The sequence below is a fragment of the Dendrobates tinctorius genome, unplaced genomic scaffold (genome assembly GCF_039654945.1).
Source record: "Dendrobates tinctorius isolate UK_male_01 unplaced genomic scaffold, ASM3965494v1 ptg000332l, whole genome shotgun sequence".
Lineage (NCBI taxonomy): Eukaryota > Metazoa > Chordata > Amphibia > Anura > Dendrobatidae > Dendrobates > Dendrobates tinctorius.
In genome coordinates, this window is record NW_027361998.1 from 10,629,867 (window position 1) to 10,654,390 (window position 24,524).

Here is a 24,524-nt window from a genome sequence, read left to right on the forward strand (position 1 = left end):
GCCCCATAGATTCTGCCCCCGACACATTGATCCTAACACCCATCGAGCGAGGTGGAAATTTATCTGCTGTCAAGTCATTACCGTGCGAGGAAGGACGTGACTCAATAACCTTAACTTCCTGGGTGGTTCCAGCACGTTCTCCATTCCCTCGGGCTACGTCCCTTTGGCTCATTCTCAGACTATTGATCCCTCAGCTGGTCGTCTTCACCGTGATTCCTCGTCTTCTGTAATGTGACTGTGGCTCCACTCGTGTCTTATCGAGATCAAGGCGAATCCTCCACGACCCCTTTACAGGCAGCAGCCTGACCCTGAGCTCTATGTGTCCCTGAGATTGCATAGCACGCCCCTGAGGATCTCCTCCTTGTACTTACCCACTAGTGTTAGTAATTTTAGGGCATTCCGACCTCAACGCTCCCGATACATAAATACTATAGACACCTCTGACAATATATATGGACATTTTTTTCTCTTAAATCTTTTTGGGACTAAAACTCATTTTAGCAATTGGATTTTTAAAAATTTTCCACTATTTGACACTTACAGTGTCTTTGTCGGCCTTCACATTTCTAGCTGCAAAATGAGTTACTTGAGATTCTATCAGTGAGCTTACTTGTATCGGAGAGATTGAAAATCTTTTATCTTTCTTTTCTTTCGGCTGAGTTGTGACCAAATCAAGGTTCAGCTCAGTTTATCTGTGATCTGTGGTTATGGACCAGAACAGACGAATATCGAAATAGCTTTACCTTGACAATGCGCTCACTGATGGATTGTCAGTTTACTCATTCTGCAGCCGGCAGCATGCAGGGAATCAAAGAGCCTGAGAAAGGTGAAGGACTGTAATTTTTGTATGAAATCCAATTGCAAAAGTATTTTTCACTGTTGTGAAGTTTGGCACAAAAGTCCTCAGATAATCTTAGTCTGCAGTCACATAGAGTAACTGCAGACATTCATGCCAAGATGGACAACCCCTTTAAGTAAAAAAAAAAAAAGAACATTGTCCCAGAGGATGTCCACCAGGCGGGTGAGAGCGCAGTGTCTGCGCCCGCCGCTGTTGGGAATGTCAGGATCGCCCGGATCCGCTCGGCTGTCAGACGTTATTTGCTCCCATCGCGATTATGGTAGTTTGTGATTCCAGAGAACCTTCTAGAATAATGTGGGCACACAAGTAGATTTATCCCCAGAAGAGTCAGTATTATGGGGCGCCCCTATATACATATATAGGTGATAATTATTACAGGTGAGAAGATGGCAACACCTCACCTGAACGGCTCATGATACACGGATCAGACATTCAGCACACTGGTCTGCACTGACCAGCAGAGAGATGTGTGCAGCTCACAGAGCATTGTCTGCACTGATACACTGTAACAACCAGCAGAGAGATGTGTGCAGCTCACAGAGCATTGTCTGCACTGATACACTGTAACAACCAGCAGAGAGATGTGTGCAGCTCACAGAGCATTGTCTACACTGATACACTGTAACAGACCAGCAGAGATAGGTTCAGCTCACAGAGCATTGTCTGCACTGATACACTGTAACAACCAGCAGAGAGATGTGTGCAGCTCACAGAGCATTGTCTGCACTGATACACTGTAACAACCAGCAGAGAGATGTGTGCAGCTCACAGAGCATTATCTACACTGATACACTGTAACAGACAAGCAGAGAGATGTGTGCAGCTCACAGAGCATTGTCTACACTGATACACTGTAACAGACCAGCAGAGAGATGTGTGCAGCTCACAGAGCATTGTCTGCACTGATACACTGTAACAACCAGCAGAGAGATGTGTGCAGCTCACAGAGCATTGTCTACACTGATACACTGTAACAGACCAGCAGAGATAGGTTCAGCTCACAGAGCATTGTCTGCACTGATACACTGTAACAACCAGCAGAGAGATGTGTGCAGCTCACAGAGCATTGTCTGCACTGATACACTGTAACAACCAGCAGAGAGATGTGTGCAGCTCACAGAGCATTATCTACACTGATACACTGTAACAGACAAGCAGAGAGATGTGTGCAGCTCACAGAGCATTGTCTACACTGATACACTGTAACAGACCAGCAGAGAGATGTGTGCAGCTCACAGAGCATTGTCTACACTGATACACTGTAACAGACCAGCAGAGAGATGTGTGCAGCTCACAGAGCATTGTCTTCACTGATACACTGTAACAGACCAGCAGAGATAGGTTCAGCTCACAGAGCATTGTCTGCACTGATACACTGTAACAACCAGCAGAGAGATGTGTGCAGCTCACAGAGCATTATCTACACTGATACACTGTAACAGACCAGCAGAGAGATGTGTGCAGCTCACAGAGCATTGTCTACACTGATACATTGTAACAGACCAGCAGAGAGATGTGTGCAGCTCACAGAGCATTGTCTACACTGATACACTGTAACAGACCAGCAGAGAGATGTGTGCAGCTCACAGAGCATTGTCTACACTGATACATTGTAACAGACCAGCAGAGAGATGTGTGCAGCTCACAGAGCATTGTCTGCACTGATACACTAACAACCAGCAGGGAGATGTGTGCAGCTCACAGAGCATTGTCTACACTGATACACTGTAACAGACCAGCAGAAAGATGTGTGCAGCTCACAGAGCATTGTCTACAATGATACATTGTAACAGACCAGCAGAGAGATGTGTGCAGCTCACAGAGCATTGTCTGCACTGATACACTGTAACAGACCAGCAGAGAGATGTGTGCAGCTCACAGAGCATTATCTACACTGATACATTGTAACAGACCAGCAGAGAGATGTGTGCAGCTCACAGAGCATTGTCTGCACTGATACATTGTAACAGACCAGCAGAGAGATGTGTGCAGCTCACAGAGCATTGTCTGCACTGATACATTGTAACAGACCAGCAGAGAGATGTGTGCAGCTCACAGAGCATTATCTACACTGATACATTGTAACAGACCAGCAGAGAGATGTGTGCAGCTCACAGAGCATTGTCTACACTGATACATTGTAACAGACCAGCAGAGAGATGTGTGCAGCTCACAGAGCATTATCTGCACTGATACATTGTAACAGACCAGCAGAGAGATGTGTTCAGCTCACAGAGCATTGTCTGCACTGATACATTGTAACAGACCAGCAGAGAGATGTGTGCAGCTCACAGAGCATTGTCTGCACTGATACATTGTAACAGACCAGCAGAGAGATGTGTGCAGTTCACAGAGCATTATCTACACTGATACATTGTAACAGACCAGCAGAGAGATGTGTGCAGCTCACAGAGCATTGTCTACACTGATACATTGTAACAGACCAGCAGAGAGATGTGTGCAGCTCACAGAGCATTATCTACACTGATACACTGTAACAGACCAGCAGAGAGATGTGTGCAGCTCACAGAGCATTGTCTACACTGATACATTGTAACAGACCAGCAGAGAGATGTGTGCAGCTCACAGAGCATTGTCTGCACTGATACACTGTAACAACCAGCAGGGAGATGTGTGCAGCTCACAGAGCATTGTCTACACTGATACACTGTAACAGACCAGCAGAGAGATGTGGGCAGCTCACAGAGCATTGTCCACACTGATACACTGTAACAGACCAGCAGAGAGATGTGTGCAGCTCACAGAGCATTGTCTACACTGATACACTGTAACAGACCAGCAGAGAGATGTGTGCAGCTCACAGAGCATTGTCTACACTGACACAGTGTAACAGACCAGCAGAGAGATGTGTGCAGCTTACAGAGCATTGTCTACACTGACACATTGTAACAGACCAGCAGAGAGATGTGCACAGCTCACAGAGCATTGTCTGCACTGATACATTGTAACAGACCAGCAGAGAGATGTGCGCAGTTCACAGAGCATTGTCTACACTGATACATTGTAACAGACCAGCAGAGAGATGTGCACAGCTCACAGAGCATTGTCTGCACTGATACATTGTAACAGACCAGCAGAGAGATGTGCGCAGCTCACAGAGCATTGTCTACACTGATACATTGTAACAGACCAGCAGAGAGATGCATGCAGCTCGCAGAGCATTATGTATACTGTTATCAGTCATTGAACAGGAGGATGAGGAGGTGAGCTGTGACATCACCTAATGTGAATGGTGGATTCTGTGTTATCTGATGCATGTGGAGGTGTTATCAGTTATTGTACAGGAGGTGGAGGTGAGCTGTGACATTAACTTTTTTTGAATGGAGGATCCTGTGTTATTTACTACTGTATTGTCATTCACCTGAGTTTGAACCCTTGATCCTGTACTTGGAGGTTGACTTCTCTGTCTGCCGAGCCATAGCAGATACACTCTCCAGGTGTTTAGTTTCTGTTACTCATGCTTCAGTCTTTTTAGGGTTGCAGGTGTTTTCATTTGCTCATTTGTCTGCCTGATCACCTTTAAGGTGCGGCTTTATATACTTTCCCCTTGCTGGTATTTTGTGCTGGTGACCGTGTTATTTGGATGTCCAGCCATACTGTTGTAGTTTATGCCAGTCAGTAAAAGACCAGCTGGGGTCTCTCTGCTGATTATGCTTTTCACCCTGCACTGATCTTCAGTTTCTTGTTGAGGTGATAGGCGGTATACTATGTAGCAGTACGTGTCTTCTCTGCTCATTTTGTATTTCAAGGTTAGTTTTACTCACTCTGAGATCTTTCTATCTCAGCACATTTTCACTTCTGTAGGTAATTTACCCTCTGCTCTGCCCTCCAAATCCTTAGAAGGAACATGAAGCACTCGACAGCCTTTCAGGCAGTATATGTCTGATCTGCCATCGTTTAGTCTGTTGTTTGGGCTATTTCAGCCCAAGTAGGAACCACTAGGGACTGCGGGGTCAGGATCTCTAGTCTGTGCAGGAACCGGCTGCGTCAGTTGCAGTTTCTTATGCTTTGCTTATTGTCCCGTGTCAGTTGTTACCCAATCATAACATGTATATAGAGATGTTACTTTTCACGATAATCCTATCTGTGATGATCATGAGACTGCTGAAAAGTCATCTGTACATTACAGGAAGTATGAGTCTAATATTAGGCTTGGTGGCCTGTGTGAAAATCACAAGGTTTCATCATTTTTTATTAATATAGATAGTAAAGATGAATTCATTTGCTGTGAATCTAATTTTTGCCAAACTTTAGCAAATTTGTGAGACCCAGTGAATTACACTATTTGCTATTCGATTCATGAGAATCGCCCCCCACTATTTTACTCAAAGCCAAAGATCGTGTGAGCCACAGAAGGCTCACATAACCTTGGGTGCGTCTGGGCAGCCTTCCCCATAAAGCTTTTCAGCTATCAAATGATATGTCGCAGCCAATCAAATGGGACTATCATAGCCTGTATAAAATCAGAGGCAGGGAATGCAGCGGCCATTTTATGATGATCTTAGAATGGTGAGAGGACATCAGAGCTCGTATCTCATCAACAGATTAGGGGTTCAATGCAGTCTGTGCACCTATAGAGCAAAGCTGTAGTGTAAAGCAGGGACAGAGCAGCAACCAGAGTCTTGGATGAACTTTGTTTTGCTCTAGTCACGTCGTAAGCTGCAGGTCCGTGCTTCTTAGGGGTTATGGTGGCTCATGGATATCTGGCCAAGTTTGCTGTACTCTGTGAAGCCAGAAATGGGGTATACATGGCTCGCTGACTGTTGTCCGGGGGCTCATGTACCACGGGTTCCAGTTTGTCGTACTGTGATTCTCCTGAGTGATCTGTAATATCATGGTCATAGCTCTGCCCCGGGGGAAGATCAATATGACGCCGCTCAATGACTTGTCACAGAGAAGCTGCAAATTAGTCTTTACATTTCCTGAGCTCGTTAATATCCAGATCGTCACTGGCGGAGAAGACATAATCCCCATTACCAGCTATTAGCGCTCCGCGGCCCATTATCCCGCAGGCTCATCACGCCGATCGCTCTGTGCATCCTCAGGATCGGCTTCACGGGAAGTTCCCGCACTGTCCCTCCTGCCGGCAGCTTTACTAGAGACTAATGAGATGAAAACTCCACAATTACAGCTACAGACACACAGCGCGGTATTACATAGTGGTCTCAATGAATGGGGTCTTATCGCATACTGAGACCGCGACAAGCAAGTCGCAGAAAATCCAATGCGACCCCATTCACACCTGGCGGTCTTTGCTTTGGCCGTGCACAGGTGTCACTGCAAAAGTTGCCATGTAGCCCATGGTTGTGTAGGAATTTCCTATGTGAGCGACTACAATTTCACTACTTGTTACTCCTCGGAATGAAGTGGTCAAATGTTGTATCTGTTGTGGAAGGGACTTCCTCTCTACGCTGCACAGGAATGTTTCAGGTAAATTGGATGCATGAGAAGTCAGCAAAACAAGGGATGAGCTAAAGAGTGGGGAAAAGAAACAAGACAAGACAGGGAGGAAACAGTGGGAACAAGGAGGAGCAGAGAATATGGAGGAAAGATAAACAAGCAACGATGAGGGAAGGAAAAACAGCAATAGCAAGATGAGAGAAGGAAGCACAAGGTGGGGATGTAAGAGGGAAACAATCAACAGGAAAGGAATAAGAAAGACAAGAGAAAAGTAAGACAAGGAAAGATGGAGGAAACTGTCAAGACAAGAGGACACAAGGTAGCCATGGAGAAATAAGGAAGACAGAGGATAAACAAGCAAGAATTAGGGAAAGAAGACAAGAAAGGAATAAGAAAGATAAAGGGAAAATTATGGAAAATAAAAAAGACACGGATGAAAGAGCAAAAGGAGAGGAAACAAGCAAGAAGAGACAATGGGTAAGAAGCAAAAATAGAGGATGAGAGCAAGAAACAGGAAATGTAAGAGAGAAGAAAACAAGCAGTACAAGGAAGGAATAAGAAAGACAAGAGAAGAGGACCTACAGAAACAAGATGGAAATATTCCAACTTTTTTGTTAATGAAACTTTCTTTTTCATCCATCATGAGTATTAATCACAAGACTACGGGGAAACAAGCAAGAAGACGCAATAAGAGAGCAAAACCTGGGAAAGTCTAAAAGGATGAGAAAAAAAAAGCCAGACAATGAAGGAATAAGAAAGACAAGGGAAGAAGACACAAGGCAGCCATCAGAAAGCAGAGAAAGACAAGACAGGCAATTATTGGAGAAAGACGAGAAAAGGGGAAATAAGCAAGATAAGGAGGGAAACATCAGAGGCTGGGAAACTGAAGAGGGAAAGAAGTGACACAAGAAGGCGGAAGGGGGATCAAAGAGGACAAAAGCACATAGGTGAGCCGTGGAAAAGACGAGGGAGGAAAGAAGCAGGAGACGAGACTAATATGGGTAATAAGCAGGATACAGATATAATCAAGACACAGGGCAATAAGGAAGACAAGGAGATAATAAGCAAGACAAAAGGAAACAACAGGGTAATAATCCAGGCAAGAGGGTTGTAATATAAGAAGCAGTAATAGTCAAGACAAAAAAATTGTTCTGTCCTCACTAATTGAAGCAGACTTCATGTAGCTTAAACAGGCAGCTAAACCGCTATACCGGGGTCCAATATGAAGACAGTAGGTTGAATCTGTATTTTATTGAATATAGTGGTATATTAATGCGGTGAAACTACAAGTAAAACATATGAATACAACCAGTACTGGGTTCATCAGGGATACATAATATACATAACATACTGTACATTATCTGCACTAATAGCTAACCAGGGGAACTAACTGAGCAGGTTGATCTGAGACAAGAATTCGATACAGGAAGCATGTTTGCCTACCAGCGATGCTGTCACAAGAGGGGGAAGAGAAATGAGATGCTTCCAGTATGCAGGCAGAAGGAAAATGGGCTGAACTAACCATAATCCTTTGCAAAGAGCTCCCAGAAAGCACTGCAAAACTTACCATAATGCATTGCAACTTTCCCAGATTACATTGTGAACGGAGGGAAAAAAATAGAAGCAAAAATGAAAGTAAAATAGAATAACACTGCGGTTATGACTCTGGCCACTAGATGGAGCCGGAAACAATGAAAACAATAGAATCTATAGAAAACTGAACACTCTATATATTCTCAATACATCATTGGAAATATTATCAAATATACAGTCAAAGGTCATGAATTAAGTGTCTGAGACAGAACAAAGATATTAAGACATAGGGGTATTAAGTAAGAGAAGGGGTTAATAAGACAAGGGGAAATATCAAGAGTCAATTAGCAAGACTTAAAAAGGGGCAAATAGAAACGCAGGAGAGAAATGGAGGAAATAAGGGGCAAATATAAGATGTGGACTGTTTTGGAATGATGGAGAAGACTGATCTGTGTTTCTACACTGGACCTTCACTACTAATAGGCAGAGTACATTCCTGGACCAGCGCCCCATGTGGTCAGTCATGGCATTGCATGTGATCACATCACAGATATGCCACAGTCGTGATCTACAATGTGAAGATCCCGAGAGCCATAATGGGCGCGGTGCCCTTCAGCAGTGTGTCTTATGATGTATCTGTGGATGGGGTGACAGCGCTCGTTCTCTCGCTGGCAGCGCGATCTGTATGTTTGGTCTGTTTTCCTATAATGAGGGAAGGTGAGAGATTCAGCATCTCTGGGAAGATCCGCTGGAGGCTGTAGCCACTCTGAACTGCAGAGATAATTGGTTACATGACTGAGAGCTGTCATCTCATCGCTGTCAGCAGCCATGACCATGAGTGACAGGTGAGAGCACAGCAATCAATGATCTGCTCCAGATTTATTGGGAAATATCTTGTGCCAAATCTACTTCTTGTCAGAGAATTAGGACATCGATCCAGCACTCTACTATTATCCCATAATATCTGCACACAGCTGCCTGCAATCTACTGGAAGACAAGAGTTCACCACTAGGGGGAGCTTGCTACATACAGATTTATACAGCCACCACTAGGGGGAGCTCACTACATACAAATTTATACAGCCACCACTAGGGGGAGCTCAGTACATACAGGTTTATACAGCCACCACTAGGGGGAGCTCACTGCATATAGAATTATACAGTCACCACTAGGGGGAGCTCACTGCATACAGATTTATACAGCCACCGCCAGAGGGAGCTCACTACATACAGGTCTATACAGCCACCACTAGGGGGAGCTAATTGCATACAGGTTTATACAGCCACCACTAGAGGGAGCTCACTGCACACAGATTTATACAGCCACCACTAGGGGGAGATCACTACATACAGATTTATACAGCCACCACTAGGGGGAGCTCACTGCATATAGAATTATACAGTCACCACTAGAGGGAGCTCACTACATACAGATTTATACAGCTGCCACTAGAGGAAGCTCACTATATACAGATTTATACAGTCACCACTATAGGAAGCTCACTGCATACAGATTTATATAGTCACCACTAGAGGGAGCTCACTACATACAGATTTATACAGCCGCCACTAGGGGGAGCACACTACATACAGATTTATACAGCCACTACTAGGGGGATCTCACTACATTCAGTTTTATACGGCCACCACTAGGGGGAGCTCACTGCATACAGATTTATACAGCTGCCACTAGGGGGAGCTCACTGCATACAGATTTATACAGCCGCCACTAGGGGGAGCTCACTGCATACAGATTTATACAGCCACCACTAGGGGGAGCTCACTGCATACAGATTTATACAGCCATCACTAGAGGGAGCTCACTGCATATAGAATTATACAGTCACCACTAGAGGGAGCTCACTGCATACAGATTTTTATAGTCACCAGTAGAGGGAGCTCACTACATACAGATTTATACAGCCGCCACTAGGGGGAGCGCACTACATACAGATTTATACAGCCGCCACTAGGGGGAGCTCACTGCATACAGATTTATACAATCACCACTAGAGGGAACACACTACATACAGATTTATACAGCCGCCACTAGGGGGAGCGCACTACATACAGATTTATACAGCCGCCACTAGGGGGAGCTCACTACATACAGATTTATACAGCCACCACTAGGGGGAGCTCACTACATACAGATTTATACAGCCATCACTAGGATCATCAGGGGACATTTTCCGGTCTGTTTAGATTCCTGAGAATAAACCCCTTTGGGTACATTCACAGAAAATCTCATAGTGACTTGGTAACGGGTGTTCTCATCTTCTTTCTAGGTCTCTCATTTTTCACCCGAGTCCTGGAGAACTGTGAAGATGAGGCCCACTTTGATGAGGTAAGAGAGAATTATACCTATTTTATGGGTCTGGGAATCGGATAAGGTGGATGTCATCTGGTGTCATGTGTGCTAAAATGCTCATAAATGTCATCATTGCCTCATCCTCCAATCACGTCCTGAGCTGCATCCTAATTTCTCAGGTGTCATAAGAGCTTGTACAGGGAAACGCAGTGGGTTTTGCAATGAAGTGAATGAAGTTGAGCTGCAATACCGAGTGCAACCTGTCGACAGCTGTGGCGCTATTATTTTAAGATAAGTCCCTGTGTTTTTCCAATCCTGAGCTTCTTTAACACATTGCTGCAGATTAATGTGGCAGAATTTGTGAGTGCAGCTCTGGTGGTGACGTGATGTGATGTTTCTACAGATGTGATGAAGGGGAGCTCTGCGCCAGCTTCTATAGTGGTTTCCAGTCTGCTCCTGGGAAAGCTGGATGATACCCTAGATATACGGTAATTGTGGCCAGGAACAGATGTTATGAAAACACAAACTGTAGATAGTTGAGGCCCTGAATTAAAGGGAGTGGAGTCATGAAGCTGAACACCGAGGAGCCTGGAAAGGTGGAGGCTTTATAATCCGGGAAAACGACTGGGAAGATCCAGGACCGAACAGACAAGGCCCAAATTCTATGTCACCAGGATTCATAGGCTCTCACTCTGAGGCTCTCACTCAGCCGCTCTCACTCTGAGGCTCTCCCTCTGACGCTCTCACTCTTCCGGTCTGCCAATCTCAGCCTGCTGCTCTCACTCCGCCGCTCTCACTCTGATGCTCTCACTCTGACGCTCTCACTCCACCGCTCTCCCTCTGCCGCTCTCACTCTTCCGGTCTGCCAATCACAGTCTGCCAATCTCAGCCTGCCTCTCTCACTCCACCGCTCTCACTCCGCCGCTCTCACTCTGAGGCTCTCACTCGGCCGCTCTCACACCGCCACTCTCAGCCTGTCGATCTCAGTCTGCCGCTCTCACTCCGCCGCCCTTAGTCTTCCGTTCTCACTCTGAAGCTCTCGATCTGCCGCTCTCACTCTGCCGCTGTCACTCCTCCGCTCTCCCTCTGCCGCTCTCACTCTTCTGGTCTGCCAATCTCAGTCTGCCAATCTCAGCCGGCCGCTCTCACTCGGCCGCTCTCACTCGGCCGCTCTCACTCGGCCGCTCTCACTCCTCCGGTCTGCCATTCTCAGTCTGCCAAACTCAGCCTGCCGCTCTCACTCCGCCGCTCTCACTCTGAGGCTCTCACTCGGCCGCTCTCACTCTGAGGCTCCCTCTGACGCTCTCACTCTTCCGGTCTGCCAATCTCAGCCTGCTGCTCTCACTCCGCAGCTCTCACTCCGCAGCGCTCACTCCGCAGCTCTCACTCCGCCGCTCTCACTCCGCCGCTCTCACTCTGAGGCTCTCACTCTGCCGCTCTCACTCTTCCGGTCTGCCAATCTCAGTCTGCCATTCTCAGCCTGCCTCTCTCACTCCGCCGCTCTCACTCGGCCGCTCTCTCTCGACCGCTCTCAGTCCGCCGCTCTCACTCTGAGGCTCTCACTCGGGCGCTCTCACTCGGCCGCTCTCACTCTGAGGCTCTCACTCCGCCGCTTTCTCTCGGCCGCTCTCACTCGGCCGCTCTCACTCTGAGGCTTTCCCTCTGACGCTCTCACTCTTCCGGTCTGCCAATCTCAGCCTGCTGCTCTCACTCTGCCGCTCTCACTCTGACGCTCTCACTCCACTGCTCTCCCTCTGCCGCTCTCACTCTTCCGGTCTGCCAATCTCAGTCTGCCATTCTCAGTCTGCTAATCTCAGCCTGCCGCTCTCACTCTGCCGCTCTCACTCTGCCGCTCTCACTCTGCCGCTCTCACTCGGCTGCTCTCCGCCGCTCTCACTCGGCCGCTCTCACTCGGCCGCTCTCTCTCGGCCGCTCTCTCTCGGCCGCTCTCTCTCGGCCGCTCTCACTCTCAGGCTCTCACTCGGCCGCCCTCACTCTGAGGCTCTCCCTCTGACGCTCTCACTCTTCCAGTCTGCCAATCTCAGCCTGCTCTCACTCCGCTGCTCTCACTCCGCCGCTCTCACTCTGAGGCTCTCACTCTGACGCTCTCATTCCACCGCTCTCCCTCTGCCACTCTCACTCTTCCGGTCTGCCAATCTCAGTCTGCCATTCTCAGTCTGCCAATCTCAGCCTGCCTCTCTCACTCTGACGCTCTCACTCTGCCGCTCTCACTCTGAGGCTCTCACTTGGCCGCTCTCACTTGGCCGCTCTCACTCGGCCGCTCTCACTCTGAGGCTCTCACTCGGCCGCTCTCACTCGGCCGCTCTCACTCGGCTGCTCTCTCTCGGCCGCTCTCTCTCGGCCGCTCTCACTCCGCCGCTCTCACTCTCTCACTCGGCCGCTCTCACTCTGAGGCTCTCCCTCTGACGCTCTCACTCCACCGCTCTCCCTCTGCCACTCTCACTCTTCCGGTCTGCCAATCTCAGCCTGCCGCTCTCACTCTGCCGCTCTCACTCTGAGGCTCTCACTGACGCTCTCACTCCACCGCTCTCCCTCTGCCACTCTCACTCTTCCGGTCTGCCGCTCTCACTCTGCCGCTCTCACTCTGCCGCTCTCACTCTGCCGCTCTCACTCTGAGGCTCTCACTCTGAGGCTCTCACTCGGCCGCTCTCACTCGGCCGCTCTCACTCGGCCGCTCTCACTCTGAGGCTCTCACTCCGCCGCTTTCTCTCAGCCGCTCTCACTCCGCCGCTCTCACTCTGAGGCTCTCACTCCGCCGCTCTCACTCGGCCGCTCTCACTCTGAGGCTCTCCCTCTGACGCTCTCACTCTTCCGGTCTGCCAATCTCAGCCTGCTGCTCTCACTCCGCCGCTCTCACTCCGCCGCTCTCACTCCGCCGCTCTCACTCCACTGCTCTCCCTCTGCCGCTCTCACTCTTCCGGTCTGCCATTCTCAGTCTGCTAATCTCAGCCTGCCGCTCTCACTCCGCCGCTCTCACTCTGCCGCTCTCACTTGGCCGCTCTCACTCTGAGGCTCTCACTCGGCCGCTCTCACTCGGCTGCTCTCTGCCGCTCTCACTCGGCCGCTCTCACTCGGCCGCTCTCTCTCGGCCGCTCTCTCTCGGCCGCTCTCTCTCCGCCGCTCTCACTCTCAGGCTCTCACTCGGCCGCCCTCACTCTGAGGCTCTCCCTCTGACGCTCTCACTCTTCCAGTCTGCCAATCTCAGCCTGCTGCTCTCACTCCGCCGCTCTCACTCCGCCGCTCTCACTCTGAGGCTCTCACTCTGACGCTCTCACTCCACCGCTCTCCCTCTGCCACTCTCACTCTTCCGGTCTGCCAATCTCAGTCTGCCATTCTCTGTCTGCCAATCTCAGCCTGCCTCTCTCACTCTGACGCTCTCACTCTGACGCTCTCACTCTGACGCTCTCACTCTGCCGCTCTCACTTGGCCGCTCTCACTTGGCCGCTCTCACTCGGCCGCTCTCTCTCGGCCGCTCTCTCTCGGCCGCTCTCTCTCGGCCGCTCTCACTCTCAGGCTCTCACTCGGCCGCTCTCACTCTCAGGCTCTCCCTCTGACGCTCTCACTCCACCGCTCTCCCTCTGCCACTCTCACTCTTCCGGTCTGCCAATCTCAGCCTGCCGCTCTCACTCTGCTGCTCTCACTCTGCTGCTCTCACTCTGCCGCTCTCACTCTGCCGCTCTCACTCCACCGCTCTCCCTCTGCCACTCTCACTCTTCCGGTCTGCCAATCTCAGCCTGCCGCTCTCACTCTGCCGCTCTCACTCTGAGGCTCTCACTCGGCCGCTCTCACTCGGCCGCTCTCCGCCGCTCTCACTCGGCCGCTCTCACTCGGCCGCTCTCAGTCCGCCGCTCTCAGTCCGCCGCTCTCACTCGGCCGCTCTCAGCCCGCCGCTCTCACTCCTCCGGTCTGCCAATCTCACTCGGCCGCTCTCAGTCCGCCGCTCTCACTCGGCCGCTCTCACTCGGCCGCTCTCAGCCCGCCGCTCTCACTCCTCCGGTCTGCCAATCTCACTCGGCCGCTCTCAGTCCGCCGCTCTCAGTCCGCCGCTCTCACTCGGACGCTCTCACTCGGCCGCTCTCACTCCGACGCTCTCTCTCGGCCGCTATCACTCCGCCGCTCTCACTCCGCCGCTCTCACTCTGCGGCTCTCACTTGGCCGCTCTCACTCGGCTGCTCTCTTTCGGCCGCTCTCGGCCGCTCTCACTCTGAGGCTCTCACTCGGCCGCTCTCACTCTGAGGCTCTCACTCGGCCGCTCTCACTCGGCCGCTCTCACTCGGCCGCTCTCTTTCGGCCGCTCTCACTCTGAGGCTCTCACTCGGCCGCTCTCACTCCGCCGCTCTCTTTCGGCTGCTCTCTTTCGGCCGCTCTCACTCGGCCGCTCTCACTCTGAGGCTCTCACTCGGCCGCTCTCACTCTGAGGCTCTCAGTCTGCCGCTCTCACTCCGCCGCTCTCACTCCGCCGCTCTCTCTCGGCCGCTCTCACTCCGCCGCTCTCTCTCGGCCGCTCTCACTCCGCCGCTCTCTCTCGGCCGCTCTCACTCCGCCGCTCTCACTCGGCCGCTCTCACTCGGCCGCTCTCACTCGGCCGCTCTCACTCTGAGGCTCTCACTCGGCCGCTCTCACTCTGAGGCTCTCAGTCCGCCGCTCTCACTTCGCCGCTCTCACTCCGCCGCTCTCTCTCGGCCGCTCTCACTCCGCCGCTCTCACTCGGCCGCTCTCACTCTGAGGCTCTCACTCGGCCGCTCTCACTCTGAGGCTCTCACTCGGCCGCTCTCACTCTGAGGCTCTCACTCGGCCGCTCTCACTCGGCCGCTCTCACTCGGCCGCTCTCACTCGGCCGCTCTCTCTCGGCCGCTCTCACTCCGCCGCTCTCTCTCGGCCGCTCTCACTCGGCCGCTCTCACTCTGAGGCTCTCAGTCCGCCGCTCTCACTCCGCCGCTCTCTCTCGGCCGCTCTCACTCCGCCGCTCTCACTCGGCCGCTCTCACTCGGCCGCTCTCACTCCGCCGCTCTCACTCTGAGGCTCTCACTCGGCCGCTCTCACTCTGAGGCTCTCAGTCCGCCGCTCTCACTCCGCCGCTCTCTCTCGGCCGCTCTCACTCCGCCGCTCTCACTCCGCCGCTCTCACTCGGCCGCTCTCACTCGGCCGCTCTCACTCTGAGGCTCTCACTCGGCCGCTCTCACTCTGAGGCTCTCAGTCCGCCGCTCTCACTTCGCCGCTCTCACTCCGCCGCTCTCTCTCGGCCGCTCTCACTCGGCCGCTCTCACTCGGCCGCTCTCACTCTGAGGCTCTCACTCGGCCGCTCTCACTCGGCCGCTCTCACTCGGCCGCTCTCACTCGGCCGCTCTCACTCTGAGGCTCTCACTCGGCCGCTCTCACTCGGCCGCTCTCACTCGGCCGCTCTCTCTCGGCCGCTCTCACTCGGCCGCTCTCTCTCGGCCGCTCTCACTCGGCCGCTCTCACTCTGAGGCTCTCAGTCCGCCGCTCTCACTCCGCCGCTCTCTCTCGGCCGCTCTCACTCCGCCGCTCTCACTCGGCCGCTCTCACTCGGCCGCTCTCACTCCGCCGCTCTCACTCTGAGGCTCTCACTCGGCCGCTCTCACTCTGAGGCTCTCAGTCCGCCGCTCTCACTCCGCCGCTCTCTCTCGGCCGCTCTCACTCCGCCGCTCTCACTCCGCCGCTCTCTCTCGGCCGCTCTCACTCGGCCGCTCTCACTCGGCCGCTCTCACTCTGAGGCTCTCACTTGGCCGCTCTCACTCCGCCGCTCTCACTCGGCCGCTCTCACTCCGCCGCTCTCTCTCGGCCGCTCTCACTCCGCCGCTCTCACTCGGCCGCTCTCACTCTGAGGCTCTCACTCCGCCGCTCTCACTCGGCCGCTCTCACTCCGCCGCTCTCTCTCGGCCGCTCTCACTCTGAGGCTCTCACTCCGCCGCTCTCACTCCGCCGCTCTCTCTCCGCCGCTCTCACTCCGCCGCTCTCACTCTGAGGCTCTCACTCCGCCGCTCTCACTCCGCCGCTCTCACTCGGCCGCTCTCACTCTGAGGCTCTCACTCCGCCGCTCTCACTCGGCCGCTCTCACTCCGCCGCTCTCTCTCGGCCGCTCTCACTCTGAGGCTCTCACTCCGCCGCTCTCACTCCGCCGCTCTCTCTCCGCCGCTTTCACTCCGCCGCTCTCACTCTGAGGCTCTCACTCCGCCGCTCTCACTCGGCCGCTCTCTCTCGGCCGCTCTCTCTCGGCCGCTCTCACTCGGCCGCTCTCACTCCGCGGCCTCCCTCATATTGATGAATCCAATGAGCTGTCATAGATGAATGGCCGCCCCTCCCGCGGGACTTCGGCAGGGTGACTTGTACGGCCATATCATTGTTTTACAGCAAAACACATTGACGGGAAGCGCTGACACTGAGCAAATAAAGGCCGGAGACCCCTCCCACACGGTCGTTCACCGCAGGTGTATTACATCTGACCCTGTGTAATGAGCCCGAGCAGCCGGCCGTCCAGCCCGAACCAACAAATCGGGTTTTGTGTTTATAATTTTAGTTGTATTTTGAGTTATTTTCTATTTTCCCAAAGCAACCAATCAGAGCTCAGCTTTCATTTTCTCTGAACAAATTAAAATTCAGCTTTCATTTTCTGATAGCAACCAATTAGAGCTCATCTTTCATTCTAGCACAGCAACCAATCAGAGATCATCTTTCGCTTCACTACAGCAACCTATTAGAACTCAAGTTTCTTTTTATCATAGCAACCAATTAGAATCAAGTTTTCATTTTCCCATAGCAGTGTAAGAAATGAAAGCTGAGCTCTGATTGGTTGCTATGGTAAAATACCACCAGATGATCATGGAGTGTCAAAGATCCTGGGAGGTGGGGGGGGCAAAGTGACTAAAAGTCGCCCCCAAATGTCCGTGACCGATTCCCTTTTGCCTTATATCGCGCGCCCCGCACGTGGCACAAATATCGGAGCAGACGGTCAGCCGCTCGAGTTCAGTTTTTTGACAATTTGTCGGTTCCAATTGCCCCAGATATTTGGTGTAAGAGGCTCTCGGCTCTTCCTGTCCGCAGGCTGGTCGGTAGCGTGGGCCCCTGGGCCGCCTCCTGAGAGGAACACTCTCTAAGGTCCTGACCTTTCCACAATTACTGGCATATTTAACCCCTTAGGGCACATTACATCCGAGCTGCTGTGTCCGCCCCGGTGTGGGATCAAGGGTTTCCCCATTTTCTTTCTTTTTTTGTCTAGTTTTTCGTGTTTTTCACTTATTTTTGATTTGCGCTGAATTCTTCTTTAATTCTGCGTCTTTTTTAAATCTGTTTTATATTCGGTCGCTTGTTGTGTTTTTTTTTCGCCATTGTGGACGGGTTTTTGTTGTTGAGATGTTTGCGGGCGATTCATCAGTAGTGAAACGTCGCTGCTCCAGCCCTCCGATAGAGCCATTATATGGACGAATTAAACTTTTTTTTCTGCGACTTTAACAACTTTTTTTTGTAAGGAGAGTAAAAAACAAAAATAGTGACCCTGAGTGAGCCGTTTTGAAGAAATTGGGGCAAAAAAACAACATATACCCTAAGAGAAAAAGGAAAATTAAAAGTGGCATAAAAAACACAAATATTCATCAGGACCCGCAATGATAACTGCAGCTTCAGGGTGTCAGTGTAAAGGTCGGCCAGGGCGGTAGTCGTGGCTGAGGTTGTCGGGTATCGTACACCCTGGCCTCCCTCTACAGGGAAACAGTACCTTTATTCTTGCATATCACTATTGGTGCTCACGGTGCTGTCAGCGTCTTCTTGGCTGCGCTGACTTGAAGCTGGTCCTGGATCCCAATGAATGGAGACACCGTCCAGGGCAACTGCTAACTGAACAAATGTATTCACTTCAGGACACAGCACATCCACGTAGTTTCCAACATTTCCATCTCAGTAGATACTGCACATTACTTCATCTTTCCCTTCACTGTTCCTTGCTCCACTAAGTGTTTCCGCCGGACGGGGCGTCTCAGACGACCCTCAGTGTCCTCCCGGTGGAGCGTCGCCATGGTAGAGCGTTCTCCCTTCTGCGTCGTCTCAGACAACAGAGATCCAGGCCACAAGGCTATCCACCACATTCTGGAGTTACCTGCCCATACACTTTTATGGTGACCTTCCATCTTCCTCTACTTCCTTCTTTTCCTCTCTACTGCTGGTTCTGCTGTATCTGGTTCTTCTCTAAGTTCCCCCGTGGATGGCTCAGAATACACTTTAATGTTACGGGGTAGTTATGCAGCTCGGGTATATAGCCCACCCGAGCACACAGGGATCAGTGACTAGATACGGGAAGACCTTCCCGACTATTCCGCAACTAACTCCTCCTATAGTTAACTCTTCTATTACTAACTCTACAATAGTGACCTCTATGCCCCCATCTAGTGGCCACAACCCAGACTGCACTATACCTACCATTAAACAGGTAACAGCATTAAGACAACATATAATACATGGGTAATACAGCAACAGCAATATAAATATATTAAATATAAACATACAAAAAGAAGGCTTAAAGGGGTTAATTTCCCAACCCCTTACATCTGTGTGAGCGCAAGAAAATCCATGGAGAGATGCTGTACAGTACAGCATGGAAAGAATTAGTACAAAGTGCATGCAACTAAACCAGCAGAGAGAAAAAGATGATTATCAGGAGAATATCCCTCACAGAAAGAAGGAAAAAGCATAAATGTGGAGCATCTATCAGCTGCTTCTCCAGCTGTGAACTCCTCAGAATAGAAAACCCTGAGCCATAACCCAGAGAGTCTGCAGCTCCTCATCCAGATGTGCCGTCAGCTCCGCACACAGCTCTTCCCATTCATGTCTCCAGAGTGAACTGTGCAGTGACAAGAAGATCAGGAGAATGGCTGAAATATTAAAAGCTAAAGAACTAAACCAAAGGCGGACACTTCATGAAAATAGAAATTATAATAAACGGTGCGCTCCATAGCCGATGTACACTCACTGGCCACTTTATTAGGTACACCTGTCCAACTGTGTGTTAAGACTTAATTTCTAATCAGCCAATCACATGGCGGCAACTCAGTGCATTTAGGCATGTAGACATGGTCAAGACAATCTCCTGCAGTTCAAACCGAGCATCAGTATGGGGAAGAAAGGTGATTTGAGTGCCTTTGAACGTGGCATGATTGTTGGTGCCAGAAGGGCTGGTCTGAGTATTTCAGAAACTGCTGATCTACTGGGATTTTCACGCACAACCATCTCTAGGGTTTACAGAGAATGGTCCGAAAAAGAAAAAAAATCCAGTGAGCGGCAGTTCTGTGGCCGGAAATGCCTTGTTGATGCCAGAGGTCAGAGGAGAATGGGCATACTGGTTCGAGCTGATAGAAAGGCAACAGTGACTCAAATTGCCACCCGTTACAACCAAGGTAGGCAGAAGAGCATCTCTGAACGCACAGTGCGTCGAACTTTGAGGCAGATGGGCTACAGCAGCAGAAGACCACACTGGGTACCACTCCTCTCAGCTAAGAACAGGCATCTGATGGCTACTTTCAGCAGGATAATGCGCCATGTCATAAAGCTCGAATCATCTCAGATTGGTTTCTTGAACATGACAATGAGTTCACTGTACTCAAATGGCCTCCTCAGTCACCAGATCTCAATCCAATAGAGCATCTTTGGGATGTGGTGGAACGGGAGATTCGCATCAGGGATGTGCAGCCGACAAATCTGCGCCAACTGTGTGATGCCATCATGTCAATATGGTCCAAAATCTCTGAGGAATGCTTCCAGCACCTTGTTGAATCTCTGCCACGAAGAATTGAGGCAGTTCTGAAGGCAAAAGGGGGTCCAACCCGTTACTAGCATGGTGTACCTAATAAAGTGGCCAGTGAGTGTATATGACTATTGTGATGGTGTGATAGGCTATGTGGATATCATTTTGTGTATACTTCTATTTCACTTATTTTTCATAGTGTTTTTCTTGTTGCCTTGTATGTCTATAGCCTCACTGTATCTGCCTCTTGATGACCCCCTGTAGTTCCTTAATCCCCAAGGCTCCTTTGTTCTCCTCTGGGAGGCCTGCAAACCACCCCAACCTGTTTGACTACCCCTGGACATAAGGGGGAGGAAGGGGAGGACAGGGGCTGGACAGGTCAGTTCCTGTGTGGAGGGGATCATGTAAAGACTGCACCTCAGAGACAAGGACCCATTTTATCCTCTGGTGCTAAAGTTTTGGACTCTCATCTCCCTGGACATTTCATCCTGTTACTGGACTGCATTCTTGTTCTGGACTATTGCATCCTCAGTGTGGTGGATTGTTTATGGACCTTCTAATTTTGCCTGTAATAAAGGTCTTGGGATTGTTCACACTTCCCCCGCTCTGTTGATTGTGTGGTATCGGAGAAGGACCCCGTGACAACTATAGTACTGCCCCTATCTACAGGAATATAGCTACTAGGATACTGCTCCTATGTACAAGAATATAACTACTATAATACTGCTCCTACGTACAAGAATATAACTACTATAATACTGCCCACTATGTACAAGAATATAACTACTATAATACTGCCCCCTATGTACAAGAATATAACTACTATAAAACTCCTATGTACAAGAATATAACTACTATAATACTGCCCCCATGTACAAGAATATAACTACTATAATACTGCCCCCATGTACAAGAATATAACTACTATAATACTGCTCCAATATACAAGAATATAACTACTATAATACTGCTCCTATGTACAAGAATATAACTACTATAATACTGCCCTCATGTACAAGAATATAGCTACTGTAATACTGCCCCTATGTACAAGAATATAACTACTATGATACTGCCCCTTATGTACAAGAATATAACTACTATAATACTGCTCCTATGTACAGGAATATAACTACTATAATACTGCTCCTATGTACAAGAATATAACTACTATAATACTGCCCCCTATGTAAAAGAATATAGCTACTGTAATACTGCTCCTATGTACAAGAATATAACTACTATAATACTGCTCCTATGTACAAGGATATAACTACTATATTACTGCTCCTATGTACAAGAATATAGCTACTGTAATACTGCCCCCATGTACAAGAATATAGCTACTGTAATACTGCCCCTTATGTACAAGAATATAACTACTATAATACTGCCCCTTATGTACAAGAATATAACTACTATAATACTGCCTCCTATGTACAGGAATATAACTACTATAATACTGCCCCTATGTACAAGAATATAACTACTATAATACTGCTCCTATGTACAGGAATATAACTACTATAATACTGCCTCTATGTACAAGAATATAACTACTATAATACTGCTCCTATGTACAGGAATATAACTACTATAATACTGCTCCTATGTACAAGAATTTAACTACTATAATACTGCCCCCTATGTAAAAGAATATAGCTACTGTAATACTGCTCCTATGTACAAGAATATAACTAGTATATTACTGCTCCTATGTACACGAATATAACTACTATAATACTGCCCCTATGTACAAGAATATAACAACTATAATACTCCCTCTATGTACAAGAATATAACTACTATAATACTGCTCCTATGTACACGAATATAACTACTATAATACTGCCCCCTATGTACAAGAATATAGCTACTGTAATACTGCCCCTATGTACAAGAATATAACTACTATAATACTCTCTCTATGTACAAGAATATAACTACTATAATACTGCTCCTATGTACACGAATATAACTACTATAATACTGCCCCCTATGTACAAGAATATAGCTACTGTAATACTGCTCCTATGTACAAGAATATAACTACTATATTACTGCTCCTATGTACAAGGATATAACTACTATATTACTGCTCCTATGTACACGAATATAACTACTATAATACTGCCCCCATGTACAAAAATATAGCTACTATAATACTGCCCCCATGTACAAGAATATAACTACTATAATACTGCCCCCATGTACAAGAATATAGCTACTGTAATACTGCCCCTATGTATAAGAATATAACTACTATAATACTGCCCATTATGTACAAGAATATAACTACTATAATACTGCTCCTATGTACAGGAATATAACTACTATAATACTGCTCCTATGTACAAGAATATAACTACTATAATACTGCCCCCTATGTACAAGAATATAGCTACTGTAATACTGCTCCCTATGTACAAGAATATAACTACTATAATACTGCCCCTATGTACAAGAATATAGCTACTGTAATACTGCTCCTATGTACAAGGATATAACTACTATAATACTGCTCCTATGTACAAGAATATAACTACTATATTACTGCTCCTATGTACACGAATATAACTACTATAATACTGCTCCTATGCACACGAATATAACTACTATAATACTGCCCCCTATGTACAAGAATATAGCTACTGTAATACTGCCCCTATGTACAAGAATATAACTACTATAATACTCCCTCTATGTACAAGAATGTAACTACTATAATACTGCCCCTTATGTACAAGAATATAACTACTATAATACTGCACCTATGTACAGGAATATAACTACTATAATACTGCTCCCTATGTACAAGAATATAACTACTATAATACTGCTCCCTATGTACAAGAATATAGCTACTGTAATACTGCCCCTATGTACAAGAATATAACTACTATAATACTGCTCCTATGTACAAGGATATAACTACTATAATACTGCCCCATGTACAAGAATATAACTACTATAATACTGCCCCCTATGTACAAGAATATAACTACTATAATACTGCCCCTATGTACAGGAATATAACTACTATAATACTGCTCCTATGTACAAGAATATAACTACCATAATACTGTCCCTATGCACAAGAATATAACTGCTATAATACTGCTCCTATGTACAAGAATATAACTACTATAATACTGCTCCTATGTACATGAATATAACTACTATAATACTGCTCCTATGTACACGAATATAACTACTATAATACTGCCCCTTATGTACAAGAATATAACTACTATAATACTGCCCCCTATGTACAAGAATATAACTACTATATAACTGCTCCTATGTACAAGAATATAACTACTACAATACTGCCCCTATGTACAAGAATATAACTACTATAATACTGCTCCTATATACAAGAATATAACTACTATAATACTGCCCCCTATGTACAAGAATATAACTACTATATAACTGCCCCTATGTACAAGAATATAACTACTATAATACTGCTCCTATGTACAAGAATATAACTACTATAGTACTGCCCCTATGTACAAGAATATAACTACTATAATACTGCTCCCTATGTACAAGAACATAACTACTATAATACTGCCCCCTATGTACAAGAATATAACTGCTATAATACTGCTCCCTATGTACAAGAACGTAACTACTATAATACTGCTCCTATATACAAGAATATAACTACTATAATACTGCTCCCTATGTACAAGAACATAACTACTATAATACTGCTCCCTATGTACAAGAACATAACTACTATAATACTGCCCCCTATGTACAAGAATATAACTACTATAATACTGCTCCCTATGTACAAGAACATAACTACTATAATACTGCCCCCTATGTACAAGAATATAACTACTATAATACTGCTCCTATGTACAAGAATATAACTACTATAATACTGCCCCTATGTACAGGAATATAACTACTATAATACTGCCCCCTATATACAAGAATATAACTACTATAATACTGCCCCTATGTACAAGAGTATAACTACTATAATACTGCTCCTATGTACAAGAATATAACTACTATAATACTGCTCCCTATGTACAAGAATATAACTACTATATAACTGCTCCTATGTACAAGAATATAACTACTATAATACTGCCCCCTATGTACAAGAAAATAACTACTATAATACTGCCCCCTATGTACAAGAATATAACTACTATAATACTGCCCCCTATGTACAAGAAAATAACTACTATAATACTGCCCCCTATGTACAAGAAAATAACTACTATAATACTGCCCCCTATGTACAAGAATATAACTACTATAATACTGCCCCCTATGTACAAGAATATAACTACTATAATACTGCCCCCTATGTACAAGAATATAACTACTATAATACTGCCCCTATGTACAAGAATATAACTACTATAATACTGCTCCTATGTACAAGAATATAACTACTATAATACTGCCCCTATGTACAGGAATATAACTACTATAATACTGCCCCCTATATACAAGAATATAACTACTATAATACTGCCCCTATGTACAAGAGTATAACTACTATAATACTGCCCCTATGTACAAGAATATAACTACTATAATACTGCTCCCTATGTACAAGAATATAACCTATAATACTGCCCCTATGTACAAGAATA

The 24,524-nt window shown here is 47.6% G+C and overlaps 1 protein-coding gene across 15 annotated transcripts in view; it reads left to right on the forward strand.

The window, feature by feature from the left end:
* The window catches only part of OTOF (otoferlin), a 339,399-nt gene that overhangs the window by 39,415 nt on the left and 275,460 nt on the right, over positions 1–24,524 (forward strand). For all 15 annotated transcript variants that reach the window (XM_073561977.1, XM_073561982.1, XM_073561975.1 and 12 more), the window contains exon 2: positions 10,102–10,160. In XM_073561977.1, the coding sequence (XP_073418078.1) occupies positions 10,102–10,160 (59 nt within the window). The remainder of the gene's footprint in view (positions 1–10,101; positions 10,161–24,524) is intronic.